This window comes from Enoplosus armatus, chromosome 4 (assembly GCF_043641665.1).
Source record: "Enoplosus armatus isolate fEnoArm2 chromosome 4, fEnoArm2.hap1, whole genome shotgun sequence".
In the NCBI taxonomy this organism is placed as follows: domain Eukaryota; kingdom Metazoa; phylum Chordata; class Actinopteri; order Centrarchiformes; family Enoplosidae; genus Enoplosus; species Enoplosus armatus.
Window position 1 is genome coordinate 21,096,049 of NC_092183.1, and position 17,642 is coordinate 21,113,690.

At 43.2% G+C, this 17,642-nt stretch overlaps 1 protein-coding gene across 3 annotated transcripts in view; it reads left to right on the plus strand.

Moving 5' to 3' along the window:
• Positions 1 to 16,275, plus strand: part of dock5 (dedicator of cytokinesis 5) — a 28,495-nt gene extending 12,220 nt beyond the window's left edge. Inside the window, exons 13-51 of one of the 3 annotated variants that reach the window (XM_070903615.1) lie at positions 90 to 215; positions 352 to 476; positions 1,093 to 1,191; positions 1,436 to 1,508; positions 1,600 to 1,703; positions 1,938 to 2,118; positions 2,445 to 2,542; positions 2,663 to 2,752; positions 3,148 to 3,248; positions 3,391 to 3,525; positions 3,618 to 3,729; positions 4,091 to 4,161; positions 4,399 to 4,505; positions 4,684 to 4,820; positions 5,966 to 6,061; positions 6,227 to 6,325; positions 6,655 to 6,825; positions 6,950 to 7,050; positions 7,133 to 7,191; positions 7,447 to 7,601; positions 7,736 to 7,821; positions 8,160 to 8,316; positions 8,440 to 8,480; positions 8,562 to 8,652; positions 8,776 to 8,895; positions 9,153 to 9,242; positions 9,716 to 9,820; positions 10,104 to 10,245; positions 10,712 to 10,793; positions 10,904 to 10,988; positions 11,167 to 11,253; positions 11,371 to 11,547; positions 12,668 to 12,751; positions 12,839 to 12,976; positions 13,206 to 13,378; positions 13,548 to 13,692; positions 13,803 to 13,962; positions 14,216 to 14,334; positions 14,482 to 16,275. In XM_070903615.1, coding sequence (XP_070759716.1) covers positions 90 to 215; positions 352 to 476; positions 1,093 to 1,191; positions 1,436 to 1,508; positions 1,600 to 1,703; positions 1,938 to 2,118; positions 2,445 to 2,542; positions 2,663 to 2,752; positions 3,148 to 3,248; positions 3,391 to 3,525; positions 3,618 to 3,729; positions 4,091 to 4,161; positions 4,399 to 4,505; positions 4,684 to 4,820; positions 5,966 to 6,061; positions 6,227 to 6,325; positions 6,655 to 6,825; positions 6,950 to 7,050; positions 7,133 to 7,191; positions 7,447 to 7,601; positions 7,736 to 7,821; positions 8,160 to 8,316; positions 8,440 to 8,480; positions 8,562 to 8,652; positions 8,776 to 8,895; positions 9,153 to 9,242; positions 9,716 to 9,820; positions 10,104 to 10,245; positions 10,712 to 10,793; positions 10,904 to 10,988; positions 11,167 to 11,253; positions 11,371 to 11,547; positions 12,668 to 12,751; positions 12,839 to 12,976; positions 13,206 to 13,378; positions 13,548 to 13,692; positions 13,803 to 13,962; positions 14,216 to 14,334; positions 14,482 to 14,583 — 4,424 coding nt within the window. In that variant the 3' untranslated portion in view covers positions 14,584 to 16,275. Of the gene's footprint in view, positions 1 to 89; positions 216 to 351; positions 477 to 1,092; positions 1,192 to 1,435; positions 1,509 to 1,599; positions 1,704 to 1,937; positions 2,119 to 2,444; positions 2,543 to 2,662; positions 2,753 to 3,147; positions 3,249 to 3,390; positions 3,526 to 3,617; positions 3,730 to 4,090; positions 4,162 to 4,398; positions 4,506 to 4,683; positions 4,821 to 5,965; positions 6,062 to 6,226; positions 6,326 to 6,654; positions 6,826 to 6,949; positions 7,051 to 7,132; positions 7,192 to 7,446; positions 7,602 to 7,735; positions 7,822 to 8,159; positions 8,317 to 8,439; positions 8,481 to 8,561; positions 8,653 to 8,775; positions 8,896 to 9,152; positions 9,243 to 9,715; positions 9,821 to 10,103; positions 10,246 to 10,711; positions 10,794 to 10,903; positions 10,989 to 11,166; positions 11,254 to 11,370; positions 11,548 to 12,667; positions 12,752 to 12,838; positions 12,977 to 13,205; positions 13,379 to 13,547; positions 13,705 to 13,802; positions 13,963 to 14,215; positions 14,335 to 14,481 lie in introns of all 3 variants that reach the window. The other 2 variants (XM_070903617.1, XM_070903616.1) reach the window with 2 other exon arrangements.
• The last annotated feature ends 1,367 nt before the right edge of the window (positions 16,276 to 17,642 follow it).

Below are 17,642 nucleotides of genomic sequence, written 5' to 3' on the forward strand. Positions count from 1 at the left end.
TTGAGGGAAATAAATGATGTGTGAGGGGTCTACAGGGTGTGTCCTTTCAGTGTCTGCCTCATTGAATTTCTTTACATGTTTGCTGGCAGGGCTGTTTGTGACCCTGAAGCTCCTCCCAGGGGATCTTGCCCAAGTCAGGAAGGACTACCCCCACTTTGTGGACCGCAGCACGGCTATCGTCAGGAAAATGGGCTTTCCAGAAATCATCCTCCCAGGTGGATTACAGTCTTTGTTGCTGGGCATTGCTCTACATATGCCATGGTCGTGTTCATTTTAATTGCTTACAATGCCGTGAGAAGGGTTCATAAATTCTCGGCACATCCACCTGATCATCTGTTGTCCTTTCTCCAGGAAACGTGAGGAATGATATTTACGTAACCTTGCTGCAGGGAGAGTTTGACCGTGGTAAAAAGAAGACCCCCAAAAATGTAGAGGTCATACTGTGTGTGCACGATGATGAAGGCAATCCCATGGAGGTAAAATAGACCAGTGAATGCAACAAATGATCTTCATTTAGCTTTTCAAACTTATGTAACTAACTGTGCTGGCATCATCTTATTATACTGATGTGATTTTGCTGTAAATATTGTACTTTTTAGCCGTGCTAGCATCGTGGCTGTATGGAAAGCTACGTCGAGGGGTCGGCCCGTCACTTTGGCCCCATGGAATTTTGTTCCAACATTAGTGGTCCCCAGATTATGACTTTGGCGATTCCCTGACTTGACAGGTTGACATTTGTGGTTTTAAGTGAAATCTCTTAAGTGTCAACAGCTGTAGGATGGATGACATAAAGTTTGGTACACACATTCATATCCCTCTCAGGATGAATTGAATGAATGAAGTCTGGTGATCCCCTGATTTTTCCTCTTGTGCTATTATCAGTCAAAGTCAAAATTTCCACTTGTCCGATACTTTGGCTTGTGTCTAGATATCTGCAAAACGAATGACATTCCCATCAGCCTCAGTTGTACGTTGCGTTTAGTGGTTTATGTATTGCTTTTTTTTTTGTCAAAGCTGATCTAAACGCATCAAAGAGCAAATTCATATGGTTCCTGTCATGTAAAATAATCTCCTTCCTTAAAATTTCTATAGAAAGCGATATTTCCCGGGGCGGGTTATGATGGCATCACCGAGTACAAGTCTGTCATTTACTACCAGGTGAAGCAGCCATGTTGGAATGAAACCGTGAAGGTAAGCTCAAGTCAAGGACCCACCTTTGCAGCTCTGTGCTTTCAGCATGATATCTCATGTTCTCTCATTAGTTTTTCAAATGGATTTACTGCGGCTCGATACAATGAAATAATCTTCTGGGGAAGATATCAGCACAGAATGTGTTACTCATACAAATCTCCCACCAGATAGCATTTCTTCCATATGTATAATCCTGTATTCACACTCTCCTTAATTCCCCTGACTTTTCTCTCCTTCCTGCAAGGTGACAATTCCCATTGAAGATGTGTGCCGCTGTCACCTGAGGGTGATGTTTCGACACCGATCCTCCCAGGACTGTGAGTGACTGTGCCTTATTTGTATGACAAACGCCCGCATGTAATCCTGCCACCATGTTAAATACAGCTTATGCTCCTTTGTATCCTTCAGCTCGGGACAAATCGGAGAAGCCCTTTGGTATGGCCTTCGTCCGGCTCATGAGAGGAGACGGGACCACACTAAAAGATGGCAGGCATGAACTTATCGTCTATAAGGTACTGTGGCAGGATTGTGGTTTTGTATTTTGATTTTGTATGAAATTTAATTCACCGCACTTCTCTTTTTATAAGCAGGAGATTTTATCCAATTACACAAAAATCGGTGTCTCGAATAGCTGACAGGGGGTAGATGGATTATGCATGAGTATCTCCTCAATCAATAAATATGAAATTAGACTTCCATCGATCAATATGCTTCACGATTCATTCCTTATTTTATGAATTTCTTAGGTTGATGTGAAAAAGGCCGAGGATGCAAAGGTTTATCTCACCTTGCCAGCGACCTGGACTGAAGTGGAGGAAAAGGAGAAGCAGACGGGGAAGCAGTTCCACCATTCGGGAGTGATTCCTGTGACCAAAGACAGCTTCCAGATCGCCTCGCTCACCTGCTCCACTAAACTCACTCAGAACGGTACAGAAGGGCACCCTTTCTATGTTTCCCCACTCTGCGATAATTAAAAGATGTCCTGTCACAAGTCATCTTTAAGAAATGACGCAGACTCCACAGCAGATAGAGGTGCAGTGCCACCATCGTTTCCTCCCCCCCAGATTGCTTCGAAATTAATTAAGCTGATCTGTGTTGGCAATATTTTGCTGATGTGTTGAGGTTGATTGATGTAGATCTAATTAGGTTTATATTGAAATTTCAGGCTTTTAACGCAAGTATCTTAACTGATGTTGTAGCAGAGGAGGTGTTGCTCCCACTGAATGCATACTGATGTGTCCATGTTTTTCCAGTGGATTTACTTGGCCTGTTGAACTGGAGGTCTAACCCTGAGGATCTGGACCAGATTCTGCAGAGGCTGATGGAGGTCGAGGGAGGGGAGATTGTCAAAGTGAGTTCTCTTTGTGTCACGAATGCTGCACTAAATATTTAATATGCTGCTAAATTTTATAGATGCTGCATAATGTCCTTCAAATGGCACTTTTGTAACAGGTTTCTGTTTTGTGCACAGTTTCTCCAGGACACTCTTGATGCCCTATTCAACATCATGATGGAGACCTCAGAAAAGGACACATATGATACTCTGGTGTTCAATGCCTTGGTTAGTTTTTTGTCACGCCATAGTGTCAATGGGTGATAACTTATACCTATATCTATATGTATACGCATACACATATACACATATATATGTATGTATGTATTGTACATGGCTTTTCCTGTGACTCCTTCACAATAAAAGTCACCCATGTTTCGACATTTGAACGCTTTTAAAGCACCAGTATACCCCATCAGAAGTTCTTGTCGGGTAGGAAACCCCCTCCCCACCCTTTCCGACATCGTAATTGGGGGTGCTGGGTCCGACAATTTCATGAAAATGTTAAGGATTCTAACTTTAAGGGGTCACAAGTAAAAAGTTTGGGAACCACTGATAAACAGTCTATGTATTTTCTTTCATCTTGGACAAGGCTCTGATTTCCTCCTCTTGTCTATTACCAGGTATTTATAATCACACTTATTGGCGACATCAAATTCCAGCACTTCAACCCCGTCCTGGAAACCTACATCAACAAGCACTTCAGTGCCACTTTGGCTTACATGTGAGTCTCCATTCTGCATTTCCCACCTTTGATCACTTACGCCCCTTCACCCGGTTTATTTTTAGTGCTTCTTTTGCTCCTCTTCTCCACCCACACCCGAATTACCAGCAAACCTTGATGCCTGACTCATTCATTTTCTCAGGAAGCTAACCGGGGTGCTCAACTACTACGTAGGCCACGCCGAGGAGCCCGTCCTGACCGAGAGGCTCTACGCAGCACTCAAAGCCCTCAAGTACCTGTTCAGGTTTATCGTGCAGTCCCGGGTCCTCTATCTCAGGTATCGGAGGCGCTGCTGCACAAGAATCCACTTTTCACTCTCATATTCTAAGGATGACTTCTTGTAATGCAATGTTTGGCCTTTATTGTCAGATTCTACGGGAACAGTGAGGATGGGGACGCTTTCTTCAACTCCATTCGCACCCTTTTCCTGTCTTTCAACACTCTCATGGACAGACCGCTTGATGAGGGAGTGAAGATAAAGGTAAGTTGAAGGAGAATGGTTGATGTTTCCGGTATTTGTTATTTGTTGTATTATAGAACTGGAAATCATGTGGGAACACCAATTCATCCTGTTCTAGCCGGCCAGACTCTATGAAGACGTTGCTTTAATTTTCAGTCTTAGCATTTTCCAGTGTTGTAGTAGTCCAGCTTTGAAAATGTGTTACACGGTTATGGACAAGTTATTGAAAAGTTTTACAAGTGAGCTGCAAAATAAACGTGTGTTCCCTGTTGGCAGTCTCAGCAAGGTGAGAAAAAGCTTTGTTAAAAGGCTTGTTTTACTGGGGAGTAAAAGACAGCCCCGTTGCTTCAGCCTGATGAGACCTGATTCTTTTCCTTTTCAGGGGGCAATATTGAAATACCTCCCCAGCATCATTAATGACATCCAGACTGTGTTTGACCCTGTGGAGCTCAGGTAACTCTCCAGAGCGTTTGCACAGCAGGAAATGATAATTGCCAGTCTCAGTGCAAATTATCAGATTTAATTCTGAGTAAAGGAGGCGTTATTCTCATTTCTTGCTGCTGTAAAATCAACCCGCCATGTGTGCTGCTCATTAGTCCTCCGTGACAATAATTACTAGATGTGAAATGCAAATAGATTTAAGGTGGTCACAGCTGCTCTTTTGGCTTTTTCCTTTCATTCTCTTTTCAGTGTTCTCCTAGCGAAGTTCATTGAGAGCATTCCCGACTCGCAGCTTGTGCGTCAGAAGCTGGGCTGCATGTGTAAAATGGTGGAGAGTGACCTTTTCAGGCAGCCAGGTAGGAGTCCTCAAGGCTAAAAAAAAAAAACAAAAAGACATAATGACTTTTCACACAAGATGAAGGGAAAAACAAGTCTGCATTACACCAACATACAAGTTTGTCAGGTCAGCTTCATTAAAAGGTAATGCGCTGTGTGATCCAATGAGTACAGTCTTTCTCTGCTCTGTCGCCACAGATTGTCGAGATGTGCTTCTGCCACTTGTTACTGACCAGCTGAGTGGGCAGCTGGACGACCACTCTTGTAAACCTGACCATGAGGCCTGCGCCCAACTGCTCAGCACAGTGTTGGACAACCTGGACCGCAAGGACGTGGTGAGGAGTCAGAATTCACTTTTGGACACACAGAGATCATAAATCAAAGGTTCTAAACACAAACATTACAGAAAAAAAACATCTAGTCAGAATGAGAGTGGGGGATATAAGCAGCCGAAATGAGTTTCTTCCATAGGATGGCTGGGCTCACCTTTACAGAGAGGAGCTCAGACATCCGTGGGGATCTTGGAGTAAAACCCCTGCTGTTTTGCGTCGAGTTAGTTGAGGTGATCCGGGCCTCTCTTCAGAGGTTTTTCTGGACATGTCCAAGTGGAAGGAGCCCAGGGGCAGACCCAGAGCATGCTGGAGGGATTACATATCCCATCTGGCCTAGTAGCGTGTAGTCGTCCCCCTGGAGGAGCTGGCGGACGTAGCTAAGAAGAGGAACACCTGGGCCACTCTGCTTAGCCTGCTGCCACTGTGACCTAGTCCCAGATAAGCGGTTTAAAATGAATGGACAGTTGGAACATCTAGTCACACAGATAATTTGGTAATTTACCTTTCTGCCACCGTCCCAATACAATGGAGGTGAATGTAATTTTGTTTGTGATGCTCAAAGCATTGAAAAATGGCAGCAAATCTGAGAGCAGTTTTCCGCAGTTTTTTTTTCTTTAAAACATCAGAAAATAGAGACCAATGCCCATCACAACTTCCTAAAGCCTGAGGTGACCTCTTCCTCGCAATTTTGAGGCTGGTTGCATGAAATGTTTGCCATTTCTGCTTGCAAAATCATCAAAATAGTTACTGATGTCTGTCTGTTGACTAATTGATTAATTGACTAATTGTTTCAGCTCTAGTTTGTTTCTTCTTTCTACCGAAGAAATAGTCCCAAAGAAAACTGTTGACAGAGTGAATTATTTGTAGTAGTGTTTCTAGAAAGACACCCTGCTGTTGAAATGTAGTATTTCTTCAATACTTTGAGCACCACAAAGAAAGAAATTCACCTGTATTATATTGTAGTATATTTATATCGCCAAAACTGGGCAAATGAAACCGAAACGATCTCCAAATATCTTGAGATTTATTTTGTTTTTGTTTTTGTCATTTAGATGAACTGACCCCTCGATACCGACAGCACTCTGCAGCATGTGTGTGTCGCTGTGTTTCAGCTGGTAATTGTACCTGATGCTGTTCTGTCTGTGCAGGGTCCAACCAGAGGTCACGTTCAGCTGATAATGGAGCGCCTCCTTCGCAGGGTTAATCGCACTGTCATCAGCATGGACAGATCCTCCTCTCTCATTGTAAGACTCAGCATTCGTTCCAGTAGTAATAACACTGACGTCGACAATACCTAAATGTAGTAGTAGACAACAATAACACAAATACAACATGGAATATGTGCTGTGCATGTTTTTTTTTTATGGACATATACTTCATGTGAGTAATAGTGGACTCCTCTGCGGCAGGGCCACTATCTTGCCTGCATGACGGCCATCCTGAAGCAAATGGACGACATGCATTACGCCCACTACATCAGCACCTTCAAAACAAGACAGGACATCATTGTAAGTGTCCTGGTTCCTCCCCTGTTGGCTACATCTTGTCCTGAAACATCTCATCTATAACGGGCATTAAACCACCCAGGCCACTCACTGCTCCTTAAGAGAATATTGATTATAGACATTTCATGCCATGGATTGGACCGACATGATGAGGATGTCACTCGGCCCCCATTAAACCGCGGGGAGCATTATGCGTGCCTGACACGTGGCAGCGCTGCTTTGGATTTGCTTAGTTTGGTTTAAGTGTGGGCCTGTTGGATATTATTGTATTTCTGTAAAGCGACGTTGTGCATGCACTTGCAGTAAAGATTTTATTCTTCTGCTGCCCTCAGGACTTCCTCATGGAGACATTCATCATGTTTAAGGACCTCATGGGAAACGTCTTCCCCGCCGACTGGATGATCATGAACCTGGTGCAGATGCAGGTCTTCCTGAGGGCCATCAACCAGTACTCGGACGTCCTCAACATGTATTTCCTGGACCAGGCACATTTTGAGCTACAGGTGTGTCTCGTCCTCCCCCCTGCCTCTGTAGAGGTCACATTTTTTATTAAACACAAAATCAAAAGCTAGTGTTATGAGAAGGTAATTATGGTATTAATATTTGAAAACCCTGCTCCCCTCGCAGCTGTGGAATAACTACTTTCATTTGACTGTGGCGTTCCTCACCCACACGACGCTGCAGCTGGAATCCTTCTCTCAAGAGAAACGCAATAAGATACTGAACAAGTGAGATCATTTACAATTGATCAAAAAGATTATTTAAATGGAGAACGTAATTTCACAGCTCTTTGATTTGAATTTGCCACAGATATGGAGACATGAGGAAGACTATTGGATTTAAGATCAGAGATATGTGGTACAATCTTGGTAAGTATTTTGCACCGTCTGATAATGCTGCTATTATCATAGAGTTTGTGGAATTGTTTATTCAGTGCCTGCCAGTAATGCAAAGGGAATAACAAGACAATATTTTTTTATTGTCCAGTTTCGCAGTGTGTTGTTGTTTTGTTTACCACATTATTAGATTTGTCCTCTGTTTGTTGAGAAATGAAGGCACCAGCTTATTGCCTTCTCAAATCATACTATGATATTTCGGCTTGATAATGTGTTGTTGCCCCTCAGGCCCACACAAAATGAAGTTCATCCCAGCCATGGTTGGGCCCATTCTGGAGGTCACACTGGTGCCCGAGCCTGAGCTGAGGAAAGCTACCATCCCGATCTTCTTTGACATGATGCAGTGTGAGCACAACTTCAGCCCCGGACGCACGTTCGAAACGGTAAAAAGTTATCTCAGAAGTTCAGTGCTTTGGTGTTTTTTTTGTTTAAAAAAGACTCAAGCAGCTCCTGGCTAAACATGACATTTGTGATGTGTGTGAGGGTGTGTTTTTTAATGCCCTTTTTATCTTTGCAGTTTGAGAACGAACTGATAACTAAATTGGATCAAGAGGTAGAAGGAGGCCGAGGGGATGAGCAGTACAAAGTCCTGCTGGAGAAAACGTAAGGCAGAGGAGCAGATCAAACAGAAGCTATTTCTTTTATTCTGAAAGTTGTTTAAGCGCTACAACACATCGTCAAAAAACCTTCAATTCTGTGTGATAGAGAATTCACATAGGATTGCCTTTGTGATTGTGTTTGTGAATGAGCCAGAAGGACAAGATAGTCTGTTAGAATCGTAAGCAGTCTCTAATCAATAGAAATATATAGAATGTATGATCTCAAACAATTGCGAAAACAGGTTTTAATGCGTTCGTCAGGAAACTGATAAACTAGAAATAGCCCTTTACGGCTAAAGAATAGTCAGTGAAGTTTGTTTGTTTGTTCTTATGTGTGTGCAGGTTACTGGAGCACTGCAGACGCCACAGATACCTGTCACAGTCCGGAGAGGAGCTGGCTCTGCTGCTGAGCAGCCTGCTGGAGAATCTCCTGGCGTACCGCACCATCACACATGACGAAAGTCCTGAGCACCGCATGAGCTGCACTGTCAACGTGCTGGTGCGCCCTGTGTCTATGTTTACCAATGGGTTATCACGACATGTGCATGTACATATAAAGCCTTTACCTGTGCTGATATAGAGAAAACGTTTTCAATAATATGTAATTGATATTTTTTTGTAGAATTTCTACAAAGAGAAAAAGAGGGAGGACATTTACATCCGGTGAGTCCGATTGAGACACAGAGCATCTGGTTTTGGGACCAAAGGGCAAACTGTGTCTAACTGACGTGCTCTTGTTACCAGGTACTTGTACAAGCTGCGAGATTTGCACCTGGACTGTGAGAACTACACAGAGGCGGCCTACACTCTGCTACTACATGCTGAATTACTGGAGGTCTTCTTTGTTTTCCAGCTTAAACGAGATCAGAATTTTTTATGTTTGAGCTGCTGTTTAACCCTTCGCCGTGCTTCTAAATGTTTACCTGAATGTCGATTTTATGGTAACTTGCTTCCCCAGTGGTCTGACAAACCCTGCGCACCTCACCTGATACCCAGAGATGGGGAGCATGTATGGACCCAACAGGAGCTGAAAGAGAGGCTTATCCAGGAGATCATATGTTACTTGGACAAGGGCAAGGTGAGTACGAACTGCTCTGCCTGTGAGCTGGCGTCGAACGTTGCTTAGCATTGTGACACTGGTGGTTACTTAAGACTCAGATCTCTCGCTGGCTGCTCCGTAGCAACCGTTTTACCTCGAAGCCGTGATGATGGGGGGGGTTCCACCGAGGAGGACAGCCGTGGGAGCCAGATGACTGAAGTCTAGCTTGTGCTCCTTTGTGTTCATGTTCAGGTTTTATGTCCCCTTTTAACTGAGCGATGTGCGTGTCTCCTCAGATGTGGGAGAAGGCCATTGAGCTGGGCAAGCAGCTGGCCAAGATGCACGAGAGCCACATGTTTGACTTCATGGAGCTGAGTCAGCTGCTGGTAAGAAGACGCACGTGTTGTTAATTCAGCCTCACAAACAAAATACCAATATCACTCCTAAAACTGAGACGGGAAGCCTTATAAGCTGACGTGAAAACAACTTGAATGTAGATGATTTTATTGTTAATGTCTCATCAAGACTATTGAAATGTGTTCGATGAGTGGACAAGACTATTGTGCCCTAGCTTGTACAAGGCTGTAGAACTTGAGGAGATGGGGAAGAGATAGTGTCTGCTGATGCTGTGGAGTTTGAACGTATTATGAACAATCTGTATATGAAGTCGCTCAGCGTTAGCAGTTTGGTATGATTGTGCTCCGACAATCTTTTCTCATAATTACATCAAAGAAAATTAAGAGTTTTTATTTGAAGACGTTGTTGTAATTGATTTATTATGAATGGTTTCATTTTGTAACCACTGACAGACTGATAACAACATACTGTATATGTTCTGCTTCTTTGTCCTCTGTCACAGAAAAAACAAGCCCAGTTCTATGAAAACATAATGCATGCGATGCGGCCACAGCCAGAGTACTTTGCTGTGGGATATTATGGCCTCGGATTCCCCTCTTTCCTCAGGGTAAGGAAATGATTACCTATTTCAATAAACAGAGACTTAGAGAAACCATCGCACACCGTGCTTATGCAATGAGCTGGCTTTTTGAAGCTTTTCCCGGGGAGATGTGCAATAATGCCGACAAAGGTTATTGGCTTCTTGACGACACAAGAGGATGTCGGACTGAAAACAGTCCTGTCACGGCGTTGCACAAGCACACCTCTCATGTATTATGGAAAATGAGCGCCCTCGTCAATTCTAGCTTTGTATTGAGCTTCATGTGTGGTGTTACCGTTGTCTGCTGCAGAACAAGATGTTCATCTACCGAGGCAAGGAGTACGAGTGGCTGGAAGACTTCAGCTTGAAGTTGCTCTCTCAGTTCCCTAATGCAGTACGGATGACCAGCACAGCGCCCCCTGGAGACAACATTCACAACTCCCCCACACAGAGTATCCTTGTATGATAAGACACACGCTACTTGTTTATCAAGGTTTTTAGCCACATCAGCGGCATGACTCTAGGGAAGCCGGTGTTTGTGGTTTTAAGTGAAATATCTGAAGTATTGAGCACATACTGATTGATTTTTCGTACAGACATTCATGTCTCCCTCGGGGGGGAATTGTAAAAACGTTGGTGATTCTGTAACTTTTCATCCAGCGCCATCATCAGGTCATTATTTACATTTGTCTGATACTTTGATTTATGACCTAATCTTGCAAAACCAATGACGTTCCCATCAATCTCAGCTGTACTTTGTGTTTATTGCCAAATGTTAGCATGCTAATAAGCTACACTAAAATGGCGAGCATGGTAACCATTATGCCTGCTTAGCATCAGCATATTAGCATTGCTATTGTGTGTCATTGTCTGCTCCTCTACACTATTCCTGGTCTTATCCTTAGCTGAACTTCACAGACATCCAGTGTTTTACTGTCAAGCCTGTTCTCACCGTGCCGCACCAGTTTAAAGACAAGGGGGTTCCAGAGCAGATATTAAAGTACGTAACAGAACACTTAAGGCTGATCTATTTTCTCGTGAATACCCTGGGATTTATAGTTCTCTGGTCAAACAGCTCACTCACTGCTGTCCTTCCCTGTTCTTTTGCAGCTATTACAGAACCAATGAAGTGGACCAGTTCCAGTATTCCAGGCCCTTCAGGAAAGGTGAAAAGGACCCAGACAATGAATTTGCTGTGAGCACTTTTTAAATTTACTTTGAAGCACTAAGCTCATATGTGTAAGCACACACCCATAAATTGCAAAAAAAATGCATAAACAACCTTGTCTTTGCGCATGCCTCACTCTGGAGATGAATAAAGACATTAAAATGTCACCCTTTAATAAATCATTGATATTTATTCTGCGCTACAGACCATGTGGATCGAGAGAACAACTTACATTACCGCCTATCGCTTCCCAGGGATTCTGAAATGGTTTGAAGTCAAATCTGTCTCGGTGGTAAGAAACAACCTTGATGCTCAAACTGTGTTTCTTGTTTTTGTTTTTTTCCGTTAATTTCACTTGACATATTCCTCAAATTCACATTATTCTTCATGTAATTCTTCTGATGGGCAGGAGGAGATCAGTCCTTTGGCGAACGCCATAGAGACCATGGAGATGGCCAATGAAAAGCTGAGTAACCTCGTGCAGCAGCAAGCCTGTGATCGCTCGCTGTCCATCAACCCACTGTCCATGATGCTCAGTGGCATTGTTGACCCTGCTGTCATGGGCGGTTTCTCCAACTATGAGAAGGTTTGACTTTTTTGTTTAATAAGACGATTTTTCACCAGAGTGCACAAATAGACAGATAAATAAACGGCATGGATTAATCCTGTCCTCCGATTGGGGTCGGGATCTTAAAGCGGCCTTGGAACAAAGAAACACAAAAAAGACAGACAAGCAGAACTCTCACTTTATGGGCAACATACAAAGACATGAAATAATCACAACCATCATAGAAAGTCTCAATCAAATAAATCCCAACAAGAGTCTACAGTCCTGCTAGCAGCTCTGTGAGGCTGTACTTACTGAGTTAAATGTTCACAATGACGACGCTAACATGCTGATGTTTGGATATAATGTTTACCATGTCCACTGTGAGGCTGAGCTAAATGCTAACATCAGGATGCTAATATGCTCACAATGAAGAGGTTAATATGCATGCTGATGTTTAGCAGGTATAATGTTTAGCATTTTTACCATCTTAGCTAAGGCTGATGGTTGCTGGTGGCCCTATAAGAAAAGTCAGGGGATCAGCAAAGTCATTAGGATTCATCCTCCAGGGACCATGAATGTCTGTACAAAATGTCATGGCAATCCATCCAATAGTAGCTGAATTATTTCAATCTGGACCAAAGGGGTTGACGGACAGACCGGCATTGCCATCAATAGAGCCGTGTGGCTAATATGGCTTGTAATAGGTTACGTTTGAACAGTACCTAGTGCTAGAAACCGGTCTTCAAATCCCGAGTACAGAGCCCCACCCTAAAACTCACTTTCCCACTTCTTACAGACAGCACTGTATATGTCAGATTTGAGCTTTTTGCTAAATCAGGTTCAGGTTCTGTGCACACTTGGCTCTGAAGTAATTGCTCTGGAGAAGAATACACACCTATCTAACATTGCCAAACTACACTGATAACAAATAAATCATACAGCTGCAAACATTCATATGAATGTGTAAATCCTTTATTCATTAACATGAATTCTGGCTGGCTTCAAGCCTGTTAGGAGCTACAAAGTTTTATTCATAAGGGAACCGCTGTGGCCTCTCTGTCATGCTGTGGAAACCTATTCAATGTTATTTGCGGCGATATTTTAAGCGAGTGTGTTTTAAAAAGCTGCCCAATTTTCCTGTTTTCATCCTCTGTAGGCATTCTTCACAGACACCTACATCCAAGAGCACCCAGAGGACCACGAGCGCATTGAGGTCCTTAAACACCTCATCGCCCTGCAGGTAAATCCTTCCACCATCATTGTCATTGACACTGACCTCAAAGCAGAACACGTTTTGTAATGCTTAAGTGCCCGTCTTCCCCTCTAGATCCCCCTCCTGGCAGATGGGATTCGCATACATGGGGAGAAGACGACGGAGCAGCTGAAGCCCTTACACAACCGTCTGGTTACATGCTTCCAAGACCTTCGGGAGAAAGTGGAGAAGCATTATGGCGTCATAACCTTGGTGCGTTGCCAACCGCAAACTCAATTTAATGTAAGAGGGTGCCAACTTAAGCTATTGGCCCTCTTGCCTTCCTATCAAACGCTTCTCATTCAAAGCAGTGTACATTATATTAGTGCAGGACCATAAATCTTCCTTTAGCCAGTCCGTTGCAACCCGAGTTTTGCCTGTCATTGTGCTCCTCCCCTGCCAAGATTCCCCGATGATGCTTAATCCCATTTGTGTGTCCCAGCCCTGCTCCCTCACTGAGAGGAAGAAGAGTCGCGTGGGCTCTGTGGTGATGCCCTACATCCTGTCCTCCACCCTGCGTCGCATGTCCACTGTCTCAACCCTCTCCAACGCCTCCTCGGGCCTCTCCAGCGGCTCCGCGTCCTCAGATGGGCCCTCCTGCATTTCCTCCCAAGAGTCAGTCCCTGCATCCTCTCCCTGCCTCCTCAGACTGCTTTCTTCCAACACTGATTTTGTCTTTGCTCAAATCGCAAATCACCGTTTGTCTTTATGATCGTACATCTCTCTGCATCTCTCTCTCTCTCTCTCTCTCTCTCTCTCCTTGCCCTTGATTATTCACAAGCAGTTCCTTGTTGTCCCGTCCCAGCGATCGCAGGGCCTCGGTTTTGTCCCGCTCGGAGGAGGACAACAGGATCGCTAGAAAGAACAGGAAGGAGTGGAGTGTGAGCAAGTCGCAGGTCCTACTGGAGAGGCAGTCAGATGCAGATGAGGTAAGGCCTTCTGTTCCGGTGTTATTTTTATATTTATGTTCTGCTGTCGTTTCCATGACCCTGTACACCAGCATATGAGCTAATATTAAGTTTCTGTCATTTAATTCCAGACTCCTCCAGAGAAGCAGCAGAGACCCAAGAGTTTACAATTAGGAGACCGACGGCTTACCCTCTCCCTGTTCCACGGTGTTCCATCCCAGCTCAGCCTGTCGAACCCTCTCAGCCCGTTACCTGCCTCTCCAAACACACCGTGCACACCACGCAGCTCCAGTATGTAGCAAAAACACTGCAGCTCTGACAAACACCGCATTGCATGTCATCACTTTATTTTCTCTTAAAAATTTGCCTTGCACACAGACAAGGGGGAATATCATGCCTACTAACCTTGTGTAAGCACATTCTGGTCTACAGCCCTAATCAGGTCACACACACACACACACACACACACACACACTCATACTCATACGCATATCCACAGATGCATGCGGTCTGAAAAGCTTGTATTTCCTCTCTCTTGTGGTAGGTTATTCGTCGCTTCTCAGTGACAATGATGCCAATACCATTGACACCCCAGGGACACCCCCACCCATGCCTCCGAAGAAACACCCGCACGAGATTGACATCCCCGGGTTCTCTTCAGAGGTACGTACCTCTGAAGAGATACGTCTGCTCTGGGAAAAATAGCACCCCTTTACTGATGCATATTTAATGACAAGTAAACGTTAAAATATTCTGTTTTTATTTTTATTTGAAGTTCTAACATGAACCCTCTTCTCTCTTTCCCCACAGTTCACTCCTCCACTACCAATGAAAATTGAGAGTAAGCCTCCTCCGCCACCTCCAAAAACGAGGAAGTCAATGTTCCCCTCATACGAGCACACCCCCCACTAAGGCTGCACCCACACATAGGCCTTAAAGTTTCCCTAATTCTCTGCTTTGGCCGCGACGAGAGCGCACTTGCATTGGCGGCGCTGTGGAAACGCCACAGTCGGGTATAGATGCAGGACCTCATCTTCGTGGGATGTATGCCAGATTTTCAGCTGAAAGAAATTCTTTCTGATGCAAGTCACTAATAATTCAGAGTAGTCCTTTGTTCTTAAGTTTTAGCTGTTGTTTAAGCCGCAAGGAAGAATATGTGTGGGCTTATTGTCGTAAGAGGGTACTATGCTACTGTGCAAAAAAAAAGGATATATGATATATTTGGGTACATAAGGTCACGACAGCCTTGGATTCAGTGTGTTTTTTAAGAGGCAATGAAACAGTGATTGGATGCTTTTTTTTTTTTTTTCTTGAAGAAAAGTCAGTATGTTGTACAGACTTTATCACTCGCAGGGAAAAGGAATGACCAATGCAATATTTTGCTTTTATGCGTTGGAGTGACACTGGATGACTTTGCCCCCCCCCCCACCCCGCTAGCAGTTTACCAGCATTCCAGACAGGAAAAAGCAGCATTAGATACACGTCAAACTTGATCAAGAGCAGGGAATACAATGTACAGAATGTAACTGTTTGTTTGAAATGTAGTTATTACGATGGTGTTCGGTAATATAATGATCAAACCCGTTTTCTTAAACCACAATGTTTTAGAGACACTGGATGGCATTAATGAATGTGTTGCAGAGTATGCATTTGTTTAGATGTTTATGATAAACTGAATACTGTAACTGGTGCTTCCAAACTGCATCACGTTTGATGTTGGTGTTCAGTGGAAGTACGTTCTTCCTTAAAGGAATCGTTTGACATTTTGGGAAATGTGCTCTCAAACACTCCAGGAAATTGCTGCTTCCGGCCACGAAACAGTCCAGCACATAACCCCCCCCCCCCATCAAACCACCAAGTTTCATGTTTACACTTTGTTTTTGTTTTTTATTAAACAAGATGTAATGTGTTTATTAGTGAGCTTTAGAGGTGCTGGTAGGTGGGTTTTTTTTTCCCTTCACACAGAGCCAGGCTAGCCATTTCCCCGTTTCAAGTCATTATGCTAAGCTAAGCTAACTGGCTGCTGACTTTCGCCAAGAAAGTAAGTAAGAGCACTTCCCAAAATTTCGAACTGGTCTTTTAAAGAACCCTAAACGCTGGACGGTACAAGCATAAATACCTTTGAAGTTCACTTTAGTTTTATTTTTCAGGTGTTGGTAGATTCTCTTTTTAATAAATTCATTATTGAAAGTTAAATTATTGCTATTTTTGGAATTTTGATATTTCCACTGTTTTGCACACCCGGTGTGTACAGAGGTGGTATATTTTTATGCAGCATGAATTGAGAATAATTTCAACATACTGCTTAACTGTGCGCTGTTTTCAAAAAGAAGCAATACATTTATGTGCCTTCAGAGTGCTAAATCTATGCATGTAAGCTGTTTTGAAAATGATCAAATTGAATCGATAAATAAGGTGTCAGTATTTTATTTTTATTTTTATTTTTAAATAGTTTTACAAGGGATTCACTTTTTTTGTATTGTACACATTTCCTAACAGAACTTTTATACAAACAGTGCCTCAAGAGATATATAATGATCTTTTTTTTTTTTTTATGAACAAGCTGTTGATGACTGAACAAAAATAAAGACATGTTGAAAGACCAGCAAACTCCCTTTTTGTGGCAACAATGATCATTTTAGAAAGGCATCTTCTCCATCTCTCTGTGCCCTCGCTGGAAACTCGGCGCTCACGCCGACAGTCGCTGCTGATGGCATGAAAAATTGGCCATTCAAACTCAAAACATCTAACGATTTGGCACGGTACTGGTGATTTATGTTTTTCAAATGCAATTAGAGTAGGTGTAGGGAAATGATTCCTTTTGTAGCTCACGTTGCACAGCTAAAGATGCATTATCATGGGAGGCCGTCTGCAGGGAGGAGTTTGTCTGATGTTTATGGGAGTTGTGGGATGGGTGCTGGTTTTGCTAATCTGGATTGCTATTAGCCTGTTCCTTCCTGTCAGATAGTGAGGCGCAGGATATCACTCTCCATGCAAGTCTCAAGCAGCAAAAGCTATTTGAAGTGATGTTCACCCATGCAAGGATAGCAGCGTTGGAACTGCCATGTTTAGCTGGATGCTCAGGAACATCTCCATGGAAACAATCTCCATACCATAGACATGTTTACAGCTTCATGCTGTATAGAATCTGAGGACATCAATCACAACAGCCCAGTTCCTTTCATTTATATTGCAGACGTTTCCAGCCTCCTCTCCACTGACATTACGCCAATGACACATCTGCGTCTAACTTTGAGTTGTTAGTCTGAGGTCACACACACACACACACACACACACACACAGTTTCCATTACCTTGAGACAACACTCGATGGAAAGCAGCTGGAAAGTTTTTTCCCCAGCAGAAAGCTACACAAATGGTTGAAACTGTAATTTCACAGTGGTGGAACATAACTAAGTACATTTACTCAAGTGCTGTACTTCAGTGCAATTTTGAGGTACTTGTACTTTATACTTCTACTCCACCACAAGAGGGAAATATTGTACTTTTTACTTCACTACATTTGTCAGCTATAGTGACTTCTCAGATTTAGATTTTACATTAAAAAAGCGTTTTTGTCTTGTGACCTCTTACACTAAAGCAGTGTCTGGTTGAGGCTCCTTGTTACATTTCAGATGTCTTTGAGTTGTTGGAGACATTTACTCTCTAAACCTCTTTGATGGTTTCATTTGAATAACTGTTTGAGGCCCAGAGGAAGTAAAATGATCCAATATTTCCCACGACCCCTGAGATTTATCTCGTGGCCGACTGGTCTGAACTAACTGTGTTTGCAGTAGTTAAAGTTAACTAGCTCCACCTCGACCAGCTTCAACAGTAAAACACTGCTAATACAAGAATGCAACAGTATTAACAACGTAATAATGTCATATGATGAATAATAGTAGTTCATATAAATTGTCATAATGGAGCCATTCTGAGGAAGGAGTACTTTCACTCTGGATACTTTAAGTA